Source organism: Lissotriton vulgaris, chromosome 6, assembly GCF_964263255.1.
Source record: "Lissotriton vulgaris chromosome 6, aLisVul1.2, whole genome shotgun sequence".
NCBI lineage: Eukaryota > Metazoa > Chordata > Amphibia > Caudata > Salamandridae > Lissotriton > Lissotriton vulgaris.
Window position 1 is genome coordinate 90008657 of NC_141694.1, and position 26276 is coordinate 90034932.

Genomic DNA, 26276 nt, shown 5'->3' on the forward strand with positions numbered 1-26276 from the left:
GGCATGAGCTGAGCCTGTCTGCAGCTTGCGGAATCAAGTCCTAATAGCTGTTCCATGATATCGCATACCATATACTCTTAAGTGCATTATAATCCTCGCGGTTAAATGCTATCTTTGGTATTGCTTTATCAAAACATGTCGAGTAAGGTGTCATACGAATTGGAATACTAACCCCTCGCCAATTCTGGCGACGGGGTTAGCATTCCACCCTTCTAGAGGGACACGACATGTATGTAACTGTGAACCCCGGTTAAAGTTAACTGAAGCCTCAGCTCCACAAAATGGATGCTGCCACCACAGACACGAGTCTGACCCCCTGCAGCTGGGAGTCCTTCCAGTGAGGGGAGCCTGGACAAAGGGTTTCCTGTCAGGGGCGGTGCTAGCACCGTCCCAGACATGGTTTTGTGTATCCTGGGTAGGCAGGGCTTTACAGGAAGGTGACTGCTGAGTGGCACCCCGGTGCTCACTACGCATAGGCCGGTCTGAACCAGTTCCAGGGGCACACCAGCCCCTGGCCTGGGGAAGTCCGGCATGGCTGAGGGGTGTAACCACCCCCCACCTAGTCCCACCCATAGGCAGGACCTAGTCACCGGGTCAGCCCCTTTTTTTAGTATAAAGATGGGAGCGGGCCCCCTGTTAAAATTAGATCATCTTTGGAATCAAGATACCACTTTCTTCGAAAGGACTTCACGATTTCTTCTTCAAGATTCTCCCTTGTGGCTAAGGAGTAGTCACCCTGCATCCGCAGGCACCATCCTAAAGAACACTGCGGTCTGCTGCAAGTCCCTCATCACGAATCCGACGACCCAGCACGACGAGACCCGGCTTCCCTGGCACCTCTGACCTCTACTCACCTCTACAGCAAAGCTGAGAACCGTGAGTGCGACGAGACCTCAAGGGACCGACGATCGCCAAGACTGCACGACATCTTTATTGCAAGCCCACCGAGTCTTCCACTGGTGAGTGCTTTGGGGTCCGAGAAGCCCCAACCCTGCGCAGCTCCAGCACCCAAGATCAGCCTCCCTGCATCTCCACGATCGGCGTGGGGCCCTTCTGCTGTTTGCTGTGCACCGCGTTGTTTGGCTACTAGCCGGCTGGCTTGTGGCCTTCTGAACGACGCCCGACGACAACTCTTCTGCTGGTCTGGTTGCTCCAGGCTGGCCCTTGCTTCCTTCTTCGAGAGAGGCACCCCGGACCCTCCTGGTCCACTCCAGACGCCATTTTAGGTCCACCGCGTGGGCTTGAATTTGCCAAGGCTTTGTTGCCCAATCCTGGGTCCAGCGACGCCGACAGCTTCCATCTTCGTGGGACAGCTCGATCCTCCATCCTGGTCGCCGACAACGCCTCCTGGTCCGTGAGATCTTCGAGTCAAGCGTCACCCACTCACCTAGTCGAGGTGGCTACCATCCGGTGCCCTCCTGGTGCCCACTGACTACTGGCTAGTAGTCTCGAACTTGGTCCCCTCTGCTTTCAGGTGTCATCTATCTTCAAGATCCAGGCTTGGATCCGACTGAACTTTCTTCACTGGTCACCGGCCAGCATCTTTTCTTCCGGCTCCTGGTCCGTCTACGAGGATTCCCGACGTCTTTTCAGACCTATGCAGCTGCAGCCCCTGGGCTAGGTAACTTCGGCATTTCGGTGCTCCAGCATAGCCTCACTATCCAAGGGTCAGAATCTACTTTCGTTTTCTCCCTACCAGGTCGGGTCCGCCCGAGAACACTAACTTTCTAATTCCTAGCTACCATAGACTTTTGTCCCGCATCTCGCGTGAGAGTGCACACACTGCACCCGAGTCCCCTAGGCCTCCTAGACGTAATCTAACGATTCCCTAGACAAGTCCTAGCGATTCCAAAAGCTATTAGTACTGTACTTACCTGCTAGGAATTTCGCATTCCACTTTCAGAGTATATGGTTTTCCGTGCCCCTCGGGCATTTGTATATACTGCGCTAACTTAAGTATTTTTGTAAGAGTTTTGGTTTGTGCTTAGTACCCTGTCCTCATAAAGAGTACAGGGCTGTTGTGATCTTTAATAAATAACTGTTTATTTTCATAACACTTGTGTGGTGTCCTTTCACTGGGTATTCAAGGGGTATATGTGTGGTAAACAGCTGGCTTAACACGCCCTCTCGAGTCTTTAGTCTTAGACTGCTCGTATCCACGCTACTAGGATAGCTGGTCTATAAGGTTGACTTACAACCAATCATCAATAAGGGTTGCTGGACTGATACATAGTGTTCACTAGAATAGTGAGCACTGCATATCAGGCCACCTTCTCACAATACACACTTCCCACATTCACAATATGGGGAATCCCTTAACGAAATGATGTTTGGCCACAATCTTGGTTTTGCAATTGAGATATGTGCTTCACCTTCCCCCTTTTAAAAGCACTTTTAATGACAGAGGTTACTTTACAACAATAGATTACATTCTGATATCAAATAGGTATTGTAATAAGAGTTAAGTCATTCAACACCTACAACATAATTCTGAGTGACCATTTTCCACAGAGTGTATCTATTTCATACATAAACCGACCAACACATTGCGGGATTAAAAGTATGCATATCCCCCAAAACTTATCAATAGATAGAGTGAACTGTTATTCCTTCCATTGGGCAATGGTGGATCCCTCAGAAATTACCAGGAATGTTTTCCGCAAGACTAAATCCGCTATTGCTTGCTTGGCAGAGAACGCCATACATGAAGTAATCCCGACCTCTTTCCAGCACATCACAGCAGCTATATAGAAGGCCTGATTTTTACGAAAAAGAAAACAAAATAGGAACACAAAATAGTGGTTTGACACAAAGTGCACGCAGGCTTACGTCAAGTAAAAACACGAGACACCTAAAACCCGTAGAAATCAGTGTGATATAAGGCAGGCAAGATGGGCCTATAAAAACGCACTGCAGTTACGAAAAGCAACGCTGAGAGACGAAGCAAGAACATCGCTGCATGAGTCCACGAAGTTTAAGGATGGAGCGGCCTTTTGGAGGGCTGTTCAGACCCCTTTTCTAGATCCCGGGGATGCTCCATCCATTGAAATCGCAATAACGGAGGAGCATGGGTGGGGCATTTTGCGAACATATTTAATAGCAGCCTGTCCAACAATACTACAGAAAGCCAACCATTAAGAGGCGGAGGGACTCTCGCTTATAAACATGGTTAGATTAGCAATGTTGATAGTGAGTGTAAGGGGGTTCCCACTAGATATTGACCTCTGAAAGAATCCACTCCTCCAAAGAGATCTTATTGCACAATTATCCCAAAGTAATGAAATATTATTCTAGTCTGCTGTAACAGTTTTTAGAAAGCCCAGTTCTACCTTATATATTGTATAATTGTATGTTTTAAATCTGTGTATATTAGATTTTTTAACAATAATACAATGTATAATATATCGATTGTAGACTGTACATGGTATTTTTTCTAATACAAAAAAAAAAGAAAAGAAAAGAAAGCCAACCAGTAGGTGGCGACGACATGGCACCTCTAATAACAGCAACAGACCTTCAGGTAACCCTGGATGAAGTAAATCGTGCAATCTGGGCAAGCATGGGAGGGAAGGCTCTTGGTCCCAACGGGATCCCGTAGATTTATATAAAAATAATTCCGCGCTATGGGGCCCGTTGTTAATCCATGTAATTACAGCTAGCTGTTCCCTCCCCCCCCCCCCCCCCCCCCCCATTTATTAGAGACATGGACTGAATCGATTCTAGTACCAATATTTAAAAAGAAAATCGACAAGACCCCGCCTGCTATTGGCCGATATCGCTGCTGAATTCCTTGGCAAAAGTAGTTGGGCGTATCTGCAGGACTGGGCTGAGAATAATAAGATCATCTCCAACTTAGTTTGGTTTTCGCAAGGGGCTAGGAACTGTTGAACAAAGCTTAAACCTGAATATTGTCATAGGGAAGTATACCATCGCAAAAAAGGACAGGTTGTTCTTTGCCTTTGTTGACCTTACTGCAGCCTTCAACTGCGTGAGTCATGACAAGCTATGGAGGATCCTCCAGGATTCAGAAGCATAGCCCACCATCATTCTTTTTTTAGACAATTGTATAGGAATGCCAAGGCCAGGCTACAATATGGTACCAATGGAGAAGGTACAGCCCCATTACAAATCAACAAGGGGGTAAGGCAAGGCTGCGTTCTGGACCCTTTTCTTTTTAATCACTATATAAATGGCTTAGACCAAGCACTGTCGAACATATGTCAAGACCCACCCTGTTCCCTCCCCAAATAGGACAGCCTATACCAGCTTTATTGTACACGGACTATGCTGTTTTGATGTCCCGTACACTAGTGGGCCTGCAAAGAATGGTAAATAGCTTTTTGGCATTATGCATGATCTAGGACTGAGGGTAAACAAGACAAAAACTTTTGTTATGAGATGTGGTATTGGCAGCCAAAAGTGTTAGAGATATGTACATTGACAAACAAAAAATAGATTTTGTAAACAGACTTATCCTATTTGATTATAACACCACATGGACTTGTGTGCTCCATGCAAGAAAAGTGGCTTTAATGAAAACTACTGCCACCTTAGTAACTTTTTCAAAAAAGTTGGGCAGGAGGCCGCCACATGAGCTACTACAAATATATAGGGCCAAGTGCATCTTGACGGCCATGTATGGTGCACAGGTAGGGAGATCTTCTGATATTCAAGCATTGCAAGTTATTGGAAATCGGTTTTTAAAATATATTTTGACAATCCCGGGTAGCACCTCCTCTAATGTTTGCCAGTCTGAATTGGGGATCTCATACCTAACAGATCTCATAAAAGTGGAACCAATCCTACTATGGCATGGGATATGGACATCTGAAGAAACTAATCTTAATAGGGACATTTTTAAAGATATTTTTAAATTGGAAGGCGCTTTAAGAATCGCATGGCTGAAGTATGTGCAGGATTTTATACTTGATTTAGGCCACCCGGAGTTCTTTACCGAGCCAAATGTAATGACTAGTTGGACAAGAAAAATGTTAAAGGCAAAAGGTTTGAACCTACTCGAAACTCTTATACTATCGGAAGAAATAATGAAACCCACAGTTTTGTATAACAACTTATGGTATGCAACCTAATCTTTTACGTGTCTTTGGTTTATACAATAGATTTTTATTGAAAGATTTAGACTTGGGATATTACATAGAATAACCAGTTTCCCAAACATGAACGACTGGTCAAAAGTTATGCAATTGTGAACTTTTGATGATCGCTCAGAGCAAACAACACACTCCACATGGTTTTATTTTGTAAATCTATAATGTTCAAAGGAAAAAATAGATTTTACTTCTTTTTAAAAAGTTTGATATTAGACAATGTCGCCCTGCATTTCTAGCACTACAGTATCTGAAAGAAACAGTTGGTTATAGATTCCTTACCTTAGAATTAGCCCAGGCGTCAAACTGGATCCTGAAAGTTTTTCGTCAACAGTACCCCTGCGACTCGAAAGGTGGCGTCGGTCGATTATGCGTTCGTCGTGATCACTGGGATGACGTTGCGGTAGTTACATTGACGCCGCCCTAGCGCGCTGACGTTAGTTCTTTCTTTTTCCACGCCAGCAAGCGCAGATCCCTCAGGTACCTTTTGGCTGACTTTTGTCGACATCGATTTTTGAGTACGACTCCTGGTGCACGAGGGATGCCTGGCTTCAAGGCTTGCGGTTCCTGGAGGCGACTGATATTGGTGACGGATCAGCACCACGTGTGCCTCTTCTGCTTGGAGCGCGACCACGATCCCAAGTCCTACTCGGACTGGCGGACCATGAATCCTAAGTCTTTGCGGGAGGGGTCCCGAAAAAACTTCTTGAGGCCCGGCAGTCGGCTTCGCGCCTCTCGAGGTACCGTTCGCTCAGGGGGACCGGTTGCGGAGCCAACACCATTCTTCGTCCAAGTCTTCACACTCGACATCAGGTAAGTCACAAGAAGGAGTCGAAGAAGCATCGTTGCTCTTCGACTTCTCCCCGTCCGTCGGGCGACGCGACAAGGGATGCTGGTGGTGCCTCTCCCGTGGCTCCGTGTGCGAAGCCCGAAGGGTGGGCTCTGAATTTCCCCCCTTCCAGGGACCTGGAGCAATCCCTGGCCAGCTTCGTCAGTTTTACGAAGCGATGCATGTCATCTTTGGGCAGCCCGACTCAGTCGACACGCCATGGGGCCCCGCGAACTCGACTGGGGGCCCTGGTCCTTTGATCCCAGCGGCTCCAAAGGGTCCCCTTGTTTCTAGGCCTGGTTCCGGATCGGCGCCGGTCGACCTTATTACACCTCCCCTGGCGCCGATTCCACCGGCACCACATCTGCAGCCTGCGTCGGCTCTGTCCCCAGCCGACTTCGACCCCGGCCACCACCTCGAGGTAGACACTGAGCCAGCCTGCATCGACCGACAACGGATCCAGAGCCGGCAGGTACTTTGGTGCCTGTGTTCTACCCTGGCTCTATGAGACCAGATTGGCAACCACAGGAGGGTGAGGGGGACTGGGAAGGGTCTGGGGCCCCTTTAACCGACCAATTAGGTTATGAACTGGACTGGAGAGAGGAACTGAGTGAAGCCAGTGGTCTGGATACCTTACCAGACCATGGCATGTTGTCTCCTCCTTCCGTGGCTACGGAGAAGGGAGCGTTGTATGCAGTGGTGTTCCGTAGGGAGGCCGGCACCCTTCACCTCGAGCTACCTACGGTGGCAGTTTGGACTAAACTCTGGACAGAGGTGCTTCAACCGGCATCGAGATCTTTGTAGCCCCTACTGCCGTTTAATGAAACCCTGACGGACATCCATTTGGGCACCTGGTCCAGGCCCAACACAGGGCCTCCTGTGGACAGGATGATTGCTCAACGCCACCACCCTCCCCCGGGCAACCCCACTTTCCTCCCCCAACACCCCACCCTCGAGAGCTTCGTGGTCCAAGCCTCCGCCTCCAAGGGTGCATTCCCTTCTGCTCCACCGGACAGGGAATACAAAAATCTGGATCATCTTTTCTCCTCATTACACCATGGTTACTGCAATCTGGGCCAGTTCGGAAAACGAGACACCCTTAATCCTTCTATGGTCCAAGCAGTTACATACTGCACCTTCCACGGCACCCAACTGTCCTTCTTAAAAGAACGCAGGGGAAGCGGCATAGCCTTCTTACCGCCCCAATCCATGGCTTGATGTAATCATTGTACTAAGTTTCCAAATTTGTTATCAATGGTTACCTTTGAATTCAGCCAATTGAAAAAGGGCTCCCACACCTCAGCCGGAGTACTTTTATCCCTTTTAATGTCCAACCTACATGTCCATTTAACCAAATTCAACCAGGTTATTACATTGGGAGGTTGAGGGTCTAACCAACAATATTTACAGATTTCTTTTCTAGCCAGCAGGATTAAATAAAACAATAAACCCCTCTGTTACAATCTTAGGGCATGTTTGATTACATAGTCCACTCCTAAGAGTTCCAAACTTTCTGTTACGCCTATATTTTCTCCTAGAATATACCTTATATTGTTTTCCACTGAGCTCCAGTAGTCCTTTACCCCATGGCATGTAAAAAAGGCATGTAGGTCATTTGCCTTGAGATGGTTACACCTTTCACATCTTGTTGCACAAATTTTAATAATCTATGTGGTGTCCAATATAGCCTATGAATGACAAAGAAGAGATGTCTTTTAAGATTAGCTGCAGTAACAATGTCATATAGGAGTTTAACTGAGTCAGACCACAAAACCTTCATACTTCCCTCCTGCAACACCCCCGTCCAGACCTCAGATGCATCTTGTGTTTTTTCCTCCTCCAAAAAATGTCTTGTACCATATTGCTACTTCTTTAGCTTTCTGTGAGGGGTCCTATATTAAAGTCTCAAAATCCCAATTGCCTCCAACGTGAGTCCCTACCATCGTGGCCCATGAAGTGAGCTGTAGGTACTTGAACCTTGAGAGCCGTCTGCCCGTCTTAATGTACAGAACTTCCCATGGGACCAATACGCCTTCTGATGTAGGTCGCCCCATTGTTTGACTCCTGCCTGCTTCAAGGGTAAGCTCAGGGCATCCTTGAGGCATTCTGGTGTCCCCGGGGAATTCCATATTGGAGCAAACTCTGAGAAATAGACAATCTTAAGGAATCGTCTCACTGTCAGACATGGACTTAAAGCTGCTTTCAGCACTTTTAATCTTACTTTAAAAAATAATTCTGAGCTCCAAATTTATAGAGAAATGCTCTGCTGGCTTCTTTGGTCCTTTCACTCAAGATTAAGCCCCACGTAGTACTCTCAGGTTCTCCTACCAGCATTAGTTCAATGCTCTGAAATGTGGTATTGGGTATAGGTGTATGGCGCCACTGGGCAGAATCACACAGCTAGTTTTGGATCTCTCCATTTGTTCAGACGGGGCTGCAGGGTATGGAGAACCACCAAACTCCACAAATCAAAGCCTCAGCTTCACACGAAATAAATGTTACTTCCCTGCACACGTCTAATTTCACTATGGTCTCACAGCAAACAAGTAATAATGTATCACACAGTGAAAAATGTAAACGTCTTGTGTTCTTTTTCAATATTTATTCATGTAGTCTTCCACGTCAGCTCTCAACAGCCAACACGTGTTTCGTCGCGCATGGGGTGTTGTCCCGCGACTTCCTCAAGGCTGTGTAGGTATAAACATACAATATACCAATGTATTCATTGCATAATGTGAGCAATATGAAAGAACAATGTACATGTCATTTGAGACAGTTTCAAAGGATTAGCACAAGGTGATCCACCAGTTAGTGAATCTATTAAAGTGTACAAACATTTTGCGCCCAGCTTAAAACATTATTAACTTACATGAAAGGAGGTGGGCTATAACCCAAACTTTATAGAGAGAGAAAAAGGCGAAAGGTCGCATATTACTGACCATAGTGCAAAATTATCGCCCAAAAGTGAGGCGGAAATGGTGAAATTTCATAGTTACTATCACATTCGAACTTCACCGAAGACATCGGTGCCCAATAAGGCTAAAATACACTGTATAAAAATATACACCTCCAGTTCCTAGTCAGTCCAAAAATGTGAAAATCTTGAGACACCGTAAATAAGAGAAAGAAAAGTGTTAACATTCTCAAATACCTAGATATTCCTAGTAGTCAATCTCTGTAAAAAGAAGAAAGATAGGGCAAGGCTAGGTAAGTCAACATGTAATATACAACAAGGTAACAGTTAGAGAAGAGCGCACAGCAGGTAAAGATGAGTATAATAAACAAGTCCAAAATGTGCTCAAGGAGAGAGTGAGGCCGGTTACCACTACCCCAACTAATAAACCACCAAAGGTAGTTTAAACCGACAAGAAGAGGGGTTCTTTCGAGCACTCTCAAATAAATAAATTCAACAGTCCTTCAGACGTAGTGTATCTATTGACAATATCCAGGTTTAATATTCTTCACAATTCTTTTCATTGTCCAGATTCAACCAACACGTGTTTCGTCTAGTCAGTACAATGACTTTAAGACTTCTTCAGGGCTGCAACCCAAATAACAGTAGTAAAACAAAGTATACCATCATGGTGATGTTACAAATTAGAGCAACATCTTAAACGTAAAACTAAAATGTAAGGGATACACCCTCACACCATAAGATATCCGAAAAGTGAAAGTGTTTAAGAAAGGAGTTACCATGACCAAATTCATACTAAAGACACCCAAAAGATTGCCTAAATATATGCAAAAAGTGCTCTAGTAAAGTTAAAGTTCTAAAGTTAATAAAGTTCACATTAGCTTATTAGCTAAAGTGCAATAGAACAAAAGAAGAGTGGAGGCAGCAACTACATACCCAGCTCATCAATTTCTTGTTTCTTTAAAGACGTTATAAACAACTCCTTCAGTATCTTTATATCTATAGAATTATACATAAAGAGTAGCGTCAAGGTAATATCTATCTGTTCAAAGTAACCATCCATAAACTATTTATCCAAAAGTTTTCCATATATCCTGTCAAATAGCATGACCTTCACCCAACAGAAAGAGTCCTCAGATTACAATTCTTCGTCTGAATCTCACCAAGTAAAACCAAACGAGAAAGTCGTCTCGTCATTATAGTCCAGTGTGACCGTTTCTAAGAAAAGTATAATAAAAGCGTTGTTTACCATAAATTCAAATGCATTGCAAGCGTAATGATAGCAGAGCCCAATAGACTTAATCGCTCTCACCTTAAGATTCGCTATCAGTAAGACACCGATCACCACTTGTTTCAATCCTCAGTTCGAAATGCACGTGTACGTGTTCTGTAATAAACAGATATAAATTGTAATCCCCATGATAAATTCTATAGCTGCGCTAGTTTCCTTAAAGTCCGTAGTAATCTTTGGCGTTCTGCATAGGCGCCATCTTGGAGTGGCAATTTATAGTGATTGAGCATAAGCGCCATCTTGTAATAGGTTAAAATACTTGTGATAAAACGTATTCAATGAACATCGAACTACTAAATATATACATATCTATGAGTACGCACAAAACCACAATGAATTCCCATCACCAAGTCTATAGTGGTTTTATCAAACTTAAGAATAAGTGGGCTCCGATGCTGGCAACTTACTGAAGGGAGACAGGACACTACAATTACCATGAGGCCATTTGTTTGGCAACGCCCATTGAGGTGGAGGATAAATTGCTGTGTAGATGCCCACAAAATGTTTGCCTTGAAGCCCGAGTCAATGCCTCTGAAGAACTTGTAAAAACGAAACGCGCCAGGCTGACTTTTGAAAGCTGTTGCTGGATTTGGATCCATTTCGCAAGATGCTCCCAACACTGAATAAAAGCTGAATTCTGTACCTTGCTCTGGGCTCTTCTCCTCCTTGCAGGCAAAACTTTGTTTGATTTTGAGCGGCATGTCTGAGCCGCGCAGAGAGCCCTGGGGCTTTGTGAGCCCTCCACGGAGACGATTTACAACGCCACCGAATGGGAGCAGGGGGGCTGCTGTTGGAAGATAATGGACAATTGCGTTACTGAGGTACAAAGCAGCACACCCCACTGTGGTTTTATCAAACTTAAGAATAAGTGGGCTCCAAGGCTGGCAACTCAATATATATATATATATATATAAATATATATATATATATATATATATATATATATATACACACTATCCTTACTGTCTGCCATTCAGAATTATCAACAACATAATATAAAAAGACCCAAAGTTAAAGTTTATGACCACGGGTGTTCTGCTCCAAGTCACCCATTTTGTAAAGTCTAATTTTGCAAACAGTACCAATGCCTGAAAACGGAGTAGAAACACCAGATAGCAACACTTTGAAAATATAGACACACTCAAATACAACCAGTGTGTACAAAATCCCTCCAAATTAACCCAGGCCTCGATTCTATGGCTTTCACCATTTTATCAATGGTAAAAGTTACCACAGTACAGTTAGGAAAAAGCGAGTTCTGCTATATGCACCCCGCTTCTGCCAGTATGATATAAACTGACCTGACAGACCTGGAAACGTAGTAACGTCTTCCAGAAGAAAAAACTTGTAACGTGTACCTACACTCCTTCCACTTATTTAAAAGTACACAACTTCTAAAACCCTCGGGCCTCCACTCAGTCACTCCAGATCTCTATCATATGCAGATTTGTCCAATGTCAATGCTCTTACCTCAGTTTCATGTCTCCATATATAACGCTGCTCGCGTTGTCCACCGAGTACGGTAACAGGCTTCCTATGTCCAGACCCTGCTGCCTATATGCCGGAAAGCAGGAACTCAATCCTGAAAGCGCGCGTGACTGACCGTCCTCTTTCCAACGGTGCACATAGAAAGAGGACTAATACTCCTCCCGTGAATCACCGTCATGTTGTAATGTGTTAAACCTATTGATAAACGAGCAAAAGTGCATATCTCATTCGAAAAGTGACATGCAGTACAAATCACTACTCAACCAAATTCCAAATATGCTTAATCGCACAGTCACGCAAAGTTGTAGTCATTGTGTTTATCTTTCCTCATTCAAACCATTACCGCGTCTATGTACCGACGTGCCCCACCCGTGAAATTAAACGTGCCCATACTCTCTTTTGAACTACATAGAAAAGATGGGGTTCCAAGTGCTTTCGTATGTTAAGTCTCTCCATCTTTTGAGGTTAGAACATCAGCGAAATTAACTTGAAACAGCGTTATCCGGTATAACACACAAACTCATACATTTGTCAATAGAAAAGAAAAAAAGAAGTACGGTCGCTACGTCACATATACCTAATACATTTGCATAAACATCTTCTGAGTTTTTTCCAAATCTAGAAATCTTTCCTTGGATTTTCGTAATTTCCTGTTTTGGGAAGCTGAGTGGTATACAGTTAAAAAGGTAGGTTAATTTTGGTAGGACTGACATTTTAATCAAATTAACCCTCCCATATATAGTCAGTGGTAGATTTTTCCACCTGGCCAAATTCCTGTCTGTTTCCTTCAAAACACGCTTCAAGTTTACTAGGGGGATCTCGTCTACTCTGCAATTAATATCCCTAAATATTTAATCTCTGGGCAAACTCTACCTCCCCATCCATCCATATTCCAACACATTACCTCTGTTTTTTTCTAAATTGACAAGATATCCTGAGTAGGCAAATTCGGCTGTCAGATGTTCTATTCTTGACAATGTTTGTGTTGGGTCCGAGGTGTAAACTACAAGATCGTCTGCATATAATGCTATTTTACTATCGGTCTGGAGTTGGTGTATGGGAATGATCTCATCATCTAACCTTAATTTGTGTGCGAGTGGTTCCATATATATATATATCGAAAAGAAGGGGGGATGGGGACAACCCTGTCTCGTTCCCCTCCTAATTTCGAATCCTCTTGTTGGTACTCCATTCAGCAAATTTTTGCCATGGGTTGCTCCTATAGTTTTTGTACTGCACAGATGAAGTTAGAGCTAAATCTCACTATATCTAGAACGGCCCACAGAAACGACCAGCAAACCGATCAAACGCTTTGGTGGCGTCTATTATGACCACCGCCAAAGGGATTGATCTTTCGACCGCTAAATCTATGGTTCCTATTAAGGAGAGTGTTAGGTCTTGTATCTGTCTCTTAGCGACAAATACTTTCTGGTCAGGGTGTATCAGTTGTGTTGCCTCCTTAGCTAATCTCCTTGCCAATACACCAGTGTATATTTTCAGATCCACATTTAATAAGGATATAGGACTATATGAGTCGGGATTTTTTGGGTCCTTGGCAGGTTTTAGAATTAACATAATGATAGCCTCATTCCAAGAATTTGGAATTTTCTCCCCCTCCTTATATATAGCATTAAGAAGAGATGTCAATTCTGGAACTATCTCTTCTGATAATAACTTGTAAACCTCAGCCAGAACTGAGTCTCGGCCTGCCTCCTTACCATTTTTCATATGCTTTAATTGTTCTCTTATTTCTGCCTCAGAGAACGGGGAATTAAACCTGTCACTCCCTTCTGCTGTTAGAACCGGGAGACCTATATAATTCAACCAGCTCTTTAAGGCCTCTGCATCGGGTCTTTCTGACTCTGAATAGAGTTCTGAGAAAAGTGTTACCATTCTTTCCTGCATGAACTCCTCATTATTGGATACATCCCCCTCGGGAGTTATAACCATCTCCCTAATATGATTTCTTTCCCCATCAGCCCTCGCCTTCCAGGCTAAGAGAGCTCCTGCTTTTTCTCCATATTCAAAATGTTGCTTACAACTTTCCTCCCACCTTTCCCTGTTTTTAGTATCCAATTTCAGCCTATAGCACAATCTAGCTTCATCTAGCTTTTTTCCAATTTTTGTAGTTCAGCTCGTTCCTCTTTGTTCTTATTTGCAGCCAGATTTTGCAATACCCCTCTGACAAAGGCCTTGTAAGTGTCCCAAACAATGCTTATTGGTGCTGAATTGGCATTAATAATGAGGAATTCCACAGTTTTTTCCTTCAATGTGGCAGCAACTCTTGGATGTAGTAAAATTGCTTTCTTCCGGGTCCATCTGCCACATTTCCTTACACTAATCCCCCCCAGTAATACTAACCATACTATAGTCCAATATATGACCAGGGGATATATGAACGTCATTTATTTTCCCTGCACCTTCTCTATCAACCAATATGTAATCTAACCGGGAAAAAGAATGGTACTTCTTACTATGGAAAGTGTAACTCTTTTACCCTTCCTTAGATGTCTCCAGGCATCCACCATTCCCAACTCTGTAAGCATATGTTTTAAAGCCTGCCTTGTTTGTGGTGCTTGGACCTGTGCTCCCCTCCTGCTCTTTGATCTATCCTCTATTGGATCTAATAATGTATTAAAATCTCCTCCTATTACTATGGGGGATGATTTCTCTACCAACTGATATGCAGGTCCACTAAATTTTGGGGGTCGTCCGTGTTTGGGCCATAGAAACTAACACATATAAACTCTATACCTGAGCATTTAAGCGTGGCCATCACCCATCTTCCTGAATAGTCGGTACTAGAGGCCGTCAACACCACCCATGATCCTTTCCTAACTATTATAGCAACTCCTTTTGTGTAGTTCAGTTGGTTAGATGATGCTTTGCTTCTATCCAAATATATTTAGAGAACACCTCTCTACTCTCATCTGCTGTTATATGGGTTTCCTGTATAATATATACTTGTGCTTTTGAAGCTTCTAAGTATCCCATTATTATCCTCTGTCTTTTTTATCTTAAAACATTCACATTCCATGTTATGATTTTTATTTCACTGCCTCCTCCTGCCATTATTCTCCGTATCAGTACCGCTTGTACCAAAGGATCTTTTGGTTTCTCAACATCCAATCGGGCCCATATAAGCTATGTGTTGTATCAAATCTGTCTAATGAGGACTTATTTTTTTTCTCCTACTGCTCCCCACCCAGTGAAGCCTTGAACCCCCCTTGGAACCCTCTCCATACTTTCAGGCATAAAGCCCTACATTTGAACCGTCGGAAGGAAGTGCTCAATCTAAAGAAGGAGAAAAGGGAGAAAAATAAAAGCTCTTGAGATTGACAAGCTTATCTCGGTGTCTCTCCTCCCCTAATAGTGTTTATTAATCTGTCTGCTTCCTCTACTGTCCTTATATTGCTCATTTGGTTATTCCACATTACCCTTAACGTGGCAGGGAATTTTAGTTGAGCTTTGGCCCCCAATTTATTAAGTTCACCCATTTTGTTTCCCAGCTCCCTCTGTTTCTGGGCGTTTGCATGGCATATATCTGATCTGATGGTGAACTGGGTGTCTCGAACTGCATGGAGGCCATTTTTCAATGCAGATGACAAGATTACATCTTTTACCGAGTAGGAGAGAAAATTAATGAGAATTTTCCTTTGCTTAAGACGGAGAGGGTTCCTCTTAAAGGAGTCTCTATGAACCATCTTTATTTCCCTATCCAAGTCTATGTCCAGTCTATCCTTCAGGACTGTCTCCAATAGTAATTTTACCACAAATTCTTTAAGATTCGAACTCTCTTCTGCCTCCAGGATATTAAGGATCCTCAAATTGTTCCTCCAGGAAAGATTTTCTAACCTTTCATGTTTGTCTCTGAGACTTGCATTCTCTTTTGTCAAAGTCTCTACTCACTTTGTATTCTTTAGAATATCATTCTTCAAGGAGCTGACCTTCTCTTCAAGATTGCCTGTTAGAATGGCCACATCATCCAGTTTTTGAGCGAGCGCTGAACATGATGCCTGTATGTCTGCCTGATTAGCCTCGGATACCTCAAACCGGCCTCTCAGCTTCTTTTCCAACTCCATTAGGATAGTAGCTAATGTGGCCCCTGAGTTTTCAAGCTGTATAAACTGCGGCTCTACAGGACCCACTCCTGTTGATAACATTGATGACCCTGCGGCTACTTGCGACACAACATCTCTAACTCTGCTTGTCTGCTCTTCTTCCCCAGGCTCCTTTCCCTGTAGAACATTAAACCTTTTCTGTGTTGTAACATGGAAGCGCGGCATGATGATACCCCCGTCTTAAGGTTCTTTGTTTCCTTGTTCCTCTTCACCCTTCAAGGACTCCCTAGGATTGACTAAGTTTCTAACATCCTGCCCACTCTGTCCGGTGTCCCCAGACGCCATTTCTTGTGACAATACCTTGGAGTAGGCTTTTAGAGAGGGGGTTATCTTAGTTAACAGGGGTGAGATCTTTTTTCTTCTCCCCCTCGGGCTCTTCCCCTGATTCGTCTTTGTTTTCCCTACTTTTGTAGATTTTGTGGGGGGTTTACCGACAGATAAATGTCCTTCAGTAGAAGAGAAACTTTGACTTACCCCCTTAAGACTATCCACAGCTCCTGGGGCATGGGTGCGGAGTGTATACCTTGTAATTTGATCCGGGCGAGCAACCAAAGGCTCCCCCTGCTTCTTACCTTCTGGTGGTATCGAGATCTCTTTCTTCAGGGAGGGCGGGACTCCACTTACCCAGTACCCCTTCCAATACTGCCCGTTATTTTAGAGGGGATCACTTCGCTTGATCCGCGGGGGATCCGTCTAACGATAGTAAAAATATGGAGCAAACACCGCATTCAGGCTTGTACTGCTGCTGGTGCGCTGCTCTCAGCCGCTGTACTGCCGTCGCAGCCTCCCACCACGTCGACACTAACTCGTCCAATCCGGCCAGTGTCGGAGATCCCGGAAGCTCTACCATGGAGGTCGCGTCACAATGTGAGTTTTCTGTTTCTATTTCTTACATACCAGGGCTACAAAAACATGAATTCTCGCCACACCATCGCCTGGTGTTGGTTACGTGGGCGTTAAGAAAGGTCGAGCAGTGCACAAACGGACCATGTCCAGGTGGGTCGTTCTGTGCATCAAAGCTTGCTATTCTTTGGAAAAGGAGCCTCCACTGGGACTGCGCGCCCATTCCACCACTGCTTTGGGACTAGGAGTTCCCCTTAATGTCAGGCAGCTACGTTGTCATCGCGGCATACGTTCACCAAACTCTACTGCCTGTACAGCTAAGTCCGGAGAGACGGCTTCTTTGGCCTTTCTGTTCTCCCAGAGTTTCTGGTGGGAACTTAGTTGGCAGACACACCTCCGGAGTTGGTATTGCTGGGGTATCTATTCTGAGGTAAGGAATATATCACTACATGTTTCTATAACTAATTGTCTCTTTCTGATGAACAAGTTACTTGCCTTTGGTAAACATAGGTTAGTTATAGATTCCTTACCACCCCACCCATCCTCCCCGTTCTGCGAACTGACTTCTATGGTTAAGGACTATCTTTCAGAGCTCCTACATTTGTGCACCAGTGGTCAGTGTCTTACATGGCTCTGCGCTTCTTGCGTGGAAAGTCGTGTACAGAACTGACCCCAGCGATGGAGGGCGGCGTCTATGTAGCTACCGCGACTTCATCCCGGCGACCATGACGCCGATGACGAACGCGGAGTCGACCAACACCACCTGACGACACGCAAGGGTACTGCTGATGAAAAAGTTTCCGGATCCAGTCTGACGCCTGGGGGTAGTTCTAAGGTAAGGAATCTATAACGAACCAATGTTTCTTACAGATATATTGTTACCGAAGGTAAGTAACTTGTTCTTTTAGAAAATTAATATGTAACCTGGATTTTATCAATGTTTTTAAAAAGTGTAGTAAAATGCAGGAAATCAATGTTAATATGACAGTTATAATCTTTCAACAAAGTAAACATGTTAGAGGGGTGTAAAGAAAATTTACCTCAACTGTTAAAATTAAATGTTAGATGTTATTGTCATTATTGTTATTATAATGAACTTATACAACATGTTAATAAAAAATTACAACACAAAAATGAAAAGTGATTTAATGTACTGCTTTTATGATTTTTTTCCATATAGAAATCGAATAAAGCTTTGTTTGATTTGATTTGGTACCTACTTCATTGTTCAGACAGACCATAAGCCCCTCTTGTGGCTAAAACAAATGAAGGGTGAAATCCCAAACTTTTGAGGTGGTCCATTTCCCTACAGGGCTCCAAGGCCTGCTAACCAGACCTCACTGCCTGTGCCCTTACTCTTAAACTGATTTGTCAAATTGGCTTCTACCCAATTGGCTGAGCTAACTTACCTGTAAGTACCTAGTACATGTGTGAGGAAATGTGTATTATATGGTGTGGTTGTGCAACCCCATCATTTAATACTTACCAGGCCCTTTAGATCCAGTAGGTTTTGTTAGTGGAACCCTCGGCTCCACCCTGGGTAGCTGTGGCACTGAGCAGCAATGCTTACACAGACGAGCATGTATTAAGCATTTAAACCTCACCAAAGCATTCGAAAAAGAAATCAACACTCAAGAAATCCGACATTAATTTATAAAAATAGACTGTATTGTTATAAAAAATATTGGCGATAAAACGAAAAAGATCCAGTGGAAGGTTCAGGAGATATAGACTTTACAAGCCTTGATAAATCAAAGCAATTTCACTCAGCCGTAAACAAGCCTTAGCAAATTCAACAAATTGGGCAATTTTACAAAATAAACTCAGGTAAGTGTCAATGCGGTCAGTTAGAAGTACTTAGGGCGACCATCTCTGGCAGGGAGGTAGTCAAGGCAACCGCTAGGTCTTCAAGAACATTTATTTTCACAGAAAAAGCAGTCCTTCTGCAATTCCAGACAGTTTTTCCGTGTTGTAATGGATTTCTATGGAGTGGTCCTAGTGCAAGGGTAGGATGATGCCGAAGATGCTCTAAGGATGCTGTGGATGCGGCACGGTTGACAGAGGTCTTGCTGCAGGGATTCCTCGGTCCACGTAGTAGTGAGGGTGTCCTGGTTGAAGGGTCGTTGTCCCACGAAGTCCTCTCCTGTCTGGATGGACAAAGTCCAGTTGCCGCTGTACTACCAGTCGCCCATTGTCGCAGTTAGAAGCCAATCCTTCCTGGGTCGCTAAATCGCCTACTGAGGGTCCCAGCAACTCTCCGACAACAATCCCGGGCTCGGCGAACTCGGGATCTTGGTCGTCAGTGCTACATAGCAGCTGCGGTAGCAGCTTGAAGCTTCTTCAGCTGTTGTGTTCCAGTCATTCGAACAGGAGGCCAGTCAGCTGTCCCTTGGAGTTATCTTGGCTTGACAGGGCTCTGGAGACAGCTTCTCATTGAGCAGGATACAACAGGCATAGTCCTCTCTTCGCCAGCCACCAGGTGCGGCAGGTGTACACCTAGTCGATGCAGCCTCTTTGCTGGTTCCTAGGTCCTTCTTCCAAATCAGTTGAGATCTGAGATCCAGAGGTGCACTATTTATTTTGAGAAAATGCCCTAAGGGTAGGATGTGATTTGTAGCCCATGGGCTACCAGGTTCCCTCCACCTGATTATCACTTCCTGGATAGTGGGGCATCTGGCTATCCCAGGATGCATCATTCTCCACCTCCAACAGGACGATACCGATCTCTCAACACTCCGAACTCTCTACCTCATCCCAGAGGTGTGGCCACCAAGGGAGTACACGCCCCTGGAAAAAAATGGTTTTGCAACAGGCTTCTCCTCTCCTGTCCCAGTGCCCGCCTGTCTACCTAAGCAATAGAGAAGCCCCTCGACCACGTGTTACCAATTTGCCCTTCAATGGCACCCTCTCCTTTAAAGCTCGCCTTTTGGTCTCGCACCCGTGTGGCTTCTTGCAGAAGGGAGGTAATACCTCTCTCCCACACAGGCTCTTATTGTGTCCTCTCATGCGAGTCGTTAGCACGTCTCACAGGAGGGCAGAAATCTGTCTGCAGGACAAGCCTCGTGTACATCAGTAAACGGGCACTGGAAACCTTGCGTAACTAAAGTGGCAACTTCTTAAGTTGCACTTTGCCCACCAGTGACATTAAATTCGATTTAACCATGGAATCAGAATAAATACACTTATTCTTACCAACCGTAGCAGTCTCATTCAGAAGTTAGCAGGGCTGGGTTGCCGGCTTGCAACTCTGTACTTTAATGGGGCTACTAGTGTTTCCACAGTAAAAACAACAATTTAGGGTATTACTGATGGAACATGTAAAAGAACATGTTCTGTGTTTTAACATACAACACCTTGTCTCATGGCTCCATAGGCCCGCCATAGGAGTGATCTTCGTACATTAAAAAGGGAGTTTTGAGATTTGCTGCTACTTTTAATGGCAAAGTAGAGTTTAAAGTTTTAAAGTGCCTTTCCAGTATTCAGTGGCAGACTGGGAGCATGTTTTACCTTTTCCCACTCCAGGTGGCACAAAAATTGCTGCATTCCATTGGGGACACTATAACGCACAGGCCCTGGGTACCCCTGGTACTAGATACTGTGTACTTAAAAATAAGTTGGGATCTTCCAATTGGGGCCAAGTCAATTAAACATAAACCATTTTAAGGGTCCGAGCACATGCACCGAGTCCTGTTTAGCGGGACGCAGTGCATTTCAGAGCCATCACACCAGTCCCTAGTATTCAAAGTGGGACAAAAAGTGGGGGCTAAACCTGCAAAAAACCTGTTTCCTTACAGGGTGAGTATGCAAAAGACTTGCATTTGTACTGGTGGCAGTCCTCTCTCCCTGTCTCACATAGAGGTGACAGATGCATCACTGTTGGGATGTGCAAATCATCTGCGAGAGGTGAAGATCGGAGGCGTCTGTTGTCTGGCGGAGAACAGTCAACCTGTTGCTGTTGCACACCATTCGCCTGGCGCTGAAAACCTTCCAACCATCCGTCAATGTAAAACTGGCTCAGGTGCTCAGAGACCACACCACCGCCATGTGGTACTGAATAAAGGTCTGTTGGTGTCCTGGGGCCAGTGCCAGTAGGCTCTTTGTCTCTTGAGCTGGCTGGAACACCAGGGCATTTCCCTGGTCCTGTCTGGATTTTTGAAAAACAGCATTGATTAACTCATTAGGCTGTACCTGGCGAATCATGAATGGTAGTCACGCCCTGAGATGGCACAGAGGATCTTCCAGCATTTGTGAGAATCCAGCTAGATCTTTTCTTCACCATCCAAAAACTCCCACTGTCAAAACCTCTGCATGTTGGAATTTCCAAGAAGGTGCTCTGAGATACATTCCGCATTGAGTTGAATACAGGACTACTGTAGTTTTTTCCGACTCTGCCTCTTCTGAAGAAGATCAGGAATGACAGGACCCAAGTCATCCTAGTGGCTCTGGATTGGGTAAGGAGTGTGGTACCTGGAACTTCTGAGCATGAACATCTGTTACGCCAATCAGGCTACTGCTTCGTGAAGACCTTCTATCACTGTAGCACACCCAATCTGCACCTCCATGCTTGGAGATTAAGCTGTGGCAGTTGACTGCTTCGATCTTCTTCCCTAAGCCTCCTCCTACGAAGCCTTTTATTCCGGGCTCTGGGACATGTTTTTTTGCCTGCAGCACTGACTACAGGCCAAACTTTCAGATGTCCTTTTGTTTGTCTTGTCTAGCCAATCAAGGACTTGCACAGGGCATCGTTAAAGGTCAACTGTCACCCCTCTCGCCCTTTTTAAGTTTACTGAACAAGCCATTCTTGTTCAAACCACCTGTTTTAATGAGATTTCTAAAAGGTTTGACTCATTTGTTTCCTTCAAAACCCCTTTGTGATGCTACAGTAGGATCCTAATTTGGTCCTCCCTTTCTTTATGCGCATCTCATTCGAACCAATGCTCAGCTGTCGCTTACATCTTTTGACTGAAGACTTTGTTCCTGGTCGCGATAACTTCACCTCGCCCTGCGCGTGAACTCCAAGCTCTCCTGGTGGTACAGCCGCCATACATGGATAAAATGGTATCGAGAAACAGGGCGGTCTTTTTGCGAAAAGCCGTGACTGCTTTCACTTTGGGCAGTCCATCACTCCATAGTCCGGATCCCAAAAGATGTAAAAGCCTTTGGCTTTTACATTGATCGCACCACAGATCATCGGGTTGCCGATCATCCATTATTAATGGGATACTCTGAGACAAAGAAAGGCAAGTCAGTGAAGAAACATACTCTGGCAAGATGTGTAGCCTTCTTCATAATGATCTGAAATGCATTGGACAGAAAGCATCCTCAGAAAGGGCTGAGGGCGTATTTCATCAGGGCCAAGGATGCTACCACCTCATTGGCATGGGTTGTATTTGCCCTTGACATCTGTCGGGCCGCAACATGGGTGTCTGTGCATACATTCATGGAGCACAACAGCCCTCAGAACAGATTCCAACCGGATTGGCATTTCGCTCATTGGGTCTTGTGAACGTTTTTGTCTCAGCCATTGCATAGACCCTCCAATTTGGGAGGTATTTCAAAAGTAAGGAATATGCAGTTAGGAGGTATCTATCAGAATAACAAGTTACTTATGCTCTTTCTGGTGAATACAGTCTGTCATAGCACCCTCATACAACGCCTCAACAACATCGGAATACAAGGAAAAGCACTGGACTGGATCATCTCGTTCCTCGCCGGAAGAACCCAGAGAGTACGACTTCCCCCATTCAAATCGGAGGCTACCGAAGTCATCTGCAGTGTACCACAAGGATCATCACTCAGTCCCACCCTCTTCAAAGTTTACATGAGTCCACTCGCATCCATCGCGCATCATCACAACCTTAACATCATCTCCTACGCTGACGACACCCAGCTGATCCTCTCCCTCACCAAAGACCCTAACTCTGCCAAAACCAACCTTCACGACGGCATGAAAGAAGTAGCCGAATGGATGAAAAACAGCCGCCTAAAACTTAACTCAGACAAAACGGAGGTGCTCATCCTAGGATCATCCCCCTCTGCCTGGGACGACTCATGGTGGCCTTCAGCTCTGGGCACAGCACCCATACCCACAGATCACGCACGCAACCTGGGCTTCATCCTGGATTCCTCACTCTCGATGACCAGACAAGTCAACGCCGTCTCATCCTCCTTCAACGTACTTCCTATGCTCAAAAAAATCTTCCGTTGGATCCCCTCCGAGACAAGAAAGACTGTCACCCACGCACTAGTCACGAGTCAACTGGACTACGGAAACACCCTCTACGCCGGAATTACAGCCAAATTACAGAAAAAACTCCAACGCATCCAAAACGCATCAGCGAGACTCATTTTGGACATCCCTCGCCAAAATCACATTACCGGCCACCTGAAAGACAACCACTGGCTCCCCGTCAACAAGAGAATAACATTCCGTCTCCTCACCCACGCACACAAGGCCCTCTACAAACTAGGCCCCCAATGCCTCAACTCTCGACTATCCTTCTACACACCCACCCGCCAACTAAGATCCTCCAATCAAGGCCTCGTCGCAGTTCCGCGTATCCAAAGATCCACCATGGGAGGTAGATCCTTCTCCTACTTGGCGGCCAAGACCTGGAACTCACTCCCCACCCACCTCCGCCTTACACAGAACCACATCTCCTTCAGAAAAGAACTTAAAACCTGGCTATTCGATAAATAATGAACCCATCCCCAAGCGCCTTGAGACCCTCTGGGTGAGTAGTGCGCTATATATAAATTCTTGAACTTTAACTACCCGTTCTGTAGAATGATCTCTTTTTCCTTTGATAAAAGGTCTCAACAGAGAGATCTGCACATTGATACCTTTGATTGCTGTTGGGCTCCACATCCGAGGGGTGGGCAGAGTCGGAAATGAAATGGAATTCAGCGCACAGGGGTGGCCCTTACACGCTGCTTCATCTTTACTTTTAGGGCAGAAGAATGTTGACATGTATCCTCATAAGTACTGGCAAGCTTAGGTAATGGTGTTAAAATCTCCCGGACTCAGTTTGGCATGTGTGGATGTACTAAAGATGCGGAATCTGCCCTTGTAGAGAGTATCCACCAGAAGAGCCCTACTTGTTCTTCTAAGCCAGTAATTGCAAGATTGTGCACTTGGCTCCTAGGATTTTTGTCTGCTCACTTAAGATTCAAGGCGGCACAGCTGAATAAAAACAATATATACTGAAGCAGACATTTTAAAGTTAGTTCTTTAAATCCAAAGTTCTGAATCACAGTTTTATAATTTCCATCTGTTTCTTTTGGTGTATCTGGATATGCGCTTGCTACTAACTGTAACGTAAGGTTAAACAATGCACTGTGCTCCATGGGTGATGTCAAGCATACGTTATAAACACAAATAATGTTTTCCCTAGCATAAAATGCTTTCTTTAGGATAAAACGGATTTTAGCCTTAGTGTCCTTCCCCCTCGTACGTATATGAATTGTAGAGGTACAAACCCCTTGTCTAATATGTATACCAACCGTTACAGCCTATTTTTCTTTGCAGGACTCTACACATATTTTACTTGCCAGAGGTGATAGAAGCGGTGGGTGGCTCGTTTGCCCAAGTTCTGAAAAGACTGGAGGTGCCCGGCACTGAGGAATCCGGTAAAAAAAAAAAGAAAACTGTTATAGTGTTACCGGTTGATTCGAATTTGACCAATATTTGATTACAGCAGAATCCTTAGAAGTTGTTTATAAACGCATTGTGAATACTGGTTTACTCAATGTTTTCCTCTAAAAGTTTGAGTAATCTTTTAACATCTGTAGCAACCGTTAAAATTATTATGCTTGCTGAAGAACAGTTGTACTTGCTGACCGTTCACTCCCACAGACTTTACTTTCAGCTCAAGATGAACAAATTACTTTTGCACCAATGGGGTTTTATGTTTTCTTAGGAATTTCTTTCCTATTGTAACTCGTATTAAGCATATGCTATTGAACAAGTCATAAGGTTCCAACACTAAACATCAGTAAGCAGGCATTTGCGTGGATACAAATCTGAAAGAGACACATTAGTGATAGATTCCTTACCTTAGAATTCTCCCCAGGCGTCCAACTGGATCAGGAAAGTTTTCGTCAGCAGTACCCCTGCGCGTCGGAAGGTGGCGTCGTGTGGCTCCGCGTCCATTGTAGGAGTCGTGATCGCCGGGATGACGTCGTGGCAGCTACTTAGACGCCGTCCCAGCGCGCTGACGTCAGTTCTTTCTTTTTCCGCGCCAGCAAGCGCAGATCCGGAAAGAGCAGTACCCCCAGTCAATTTTTGACTGAGTTTTTGGGGACTTTTGTCTCTGTCTGTTTTTCAGTGTTTGACTCCTGGTGTATAGGGATGCCCGGTTTCAAGTCTTGCAAAGTTAGTCTCTGCATGATGTCGGTGACGGACCAGCACCGCGAGTGTCTCTACTGCCTGGGGGGTGACCACGATCCCACGTCGTGCCCGACAGCCAGGCCATGGCTCCGAAAACTTTGCGGGAGCGGTCCCGAAAGTTGCTTGAGGCCCGGAAGTCAGCCTATGCACCGTTCAAGGTCGAGGAGCTGCCAACATTGTTCGACGGAGTCTTTGCACTCGTGGTCAGGTAAGACGAAGCACAAGAAGTCAAAGAAGCAACGTCGCTCTTTGCCTTCCCCTAGCCTGCACGACTCTTGGTGCGGGTGCCCAAGGCCCCCCCCCCAAGCTCCCCCGACAGCCTACCCGCCCTGCCCAGGTCTGTCTGTGACTTCGGCCCACCTGCAGGAATTTCTGTCAGCCATGGCCCACCTCTTTGGCCTATCAGGCCCCTCTCTAAACGCCTTTGGGCCCGTAGGTCTGACTGGTGGTCCTTGCCCTTCTTCGTCAGTAGCTCTGGCCGACGTCGTCGAAGGCTCCGACCTCGGCGCCGTGAGACCCCTATGGACCCATGTATGTATCCCAGCCGATGTAGTTTGGCCTCGTACGACCTCCACCGACGTCTACGACACTGCCTCCTGCGTCGGCCAGCTTCACTGCCGATGTGGTCCCTGGCTTCCATTCCAACATGGAGACCGTGTGGATCGACGCCGATTCCGAAGCAGATGGGGAATTTTTATCCCTTTCTCCATCCTCCTCCCTTTTTCCCACCTTCCCAGCTGGTTACTGAGGATGGGGAGGACTGGAAGGGGTCTGAAAACCCTCTTGCAGCCCAATGCGAGTTAGACCTGGACTGGGCAGAGGATTTGGAGGACGCCGGTGATCTGGATTTCTCGCCAATACCTGGCGCACTGTCTCCTTCTACCGTGGCTACGGAGGGGGGTGGTACATATTCAGTTATGTTGCGTAGGGCAGAGGCTCTCCACCTCAAGCTTCCTACAGTGGACGTCGGGAATAACCTTCCCACAGAAGTGCTTCAGCCGTCGGCTTCCTCTGCTGAGCCGCTGCTGCCCTTTAATGATGCACTTTCAGACGTTCTTTTGGGCACCTGGTCCAGGCCAAACACCGGGGCTCCAGTGGATAGGAACGTGAGCTGACCCCATTTTCCTCTGCCAACACCCTACCCCTGAGAGTTTGGTTGTCCAAGCCTCTCTGTCCCCGAGTGCATTCTGTTCCGTACTTCCGGACAGGTAATCCATGAAACTGGATCAGTTTGGGAAGAAGATTTTCTCTTCTGCTAGTTCGGTTGCGGTCTGTGAACACTGCATGCCTCTT

The 26276-nt window shown here is 45.3% G+C and overlaps 1 protein-coding gene across 1 annotated transcript in view; it reads left to right on the forward strand.

The window, feature by feature from the left end:
* LOC147706847 (exportin-5-like) overlaps nt 1–26276 on the forward strand; it is a 2027127-nt gene that overhangs the window by 1195679 nt on the left and 805172 nt on the right. The window contains exon 21 of the mRNA XM_086926003.1: nt 24123–24223. Coding sequence (XP_086782129.1) covers nt 24123–24223 — 101 coding nt within the window. The remainder of the gene's footprint in view (nt 1–24122; nt 24224–26276) is intronic.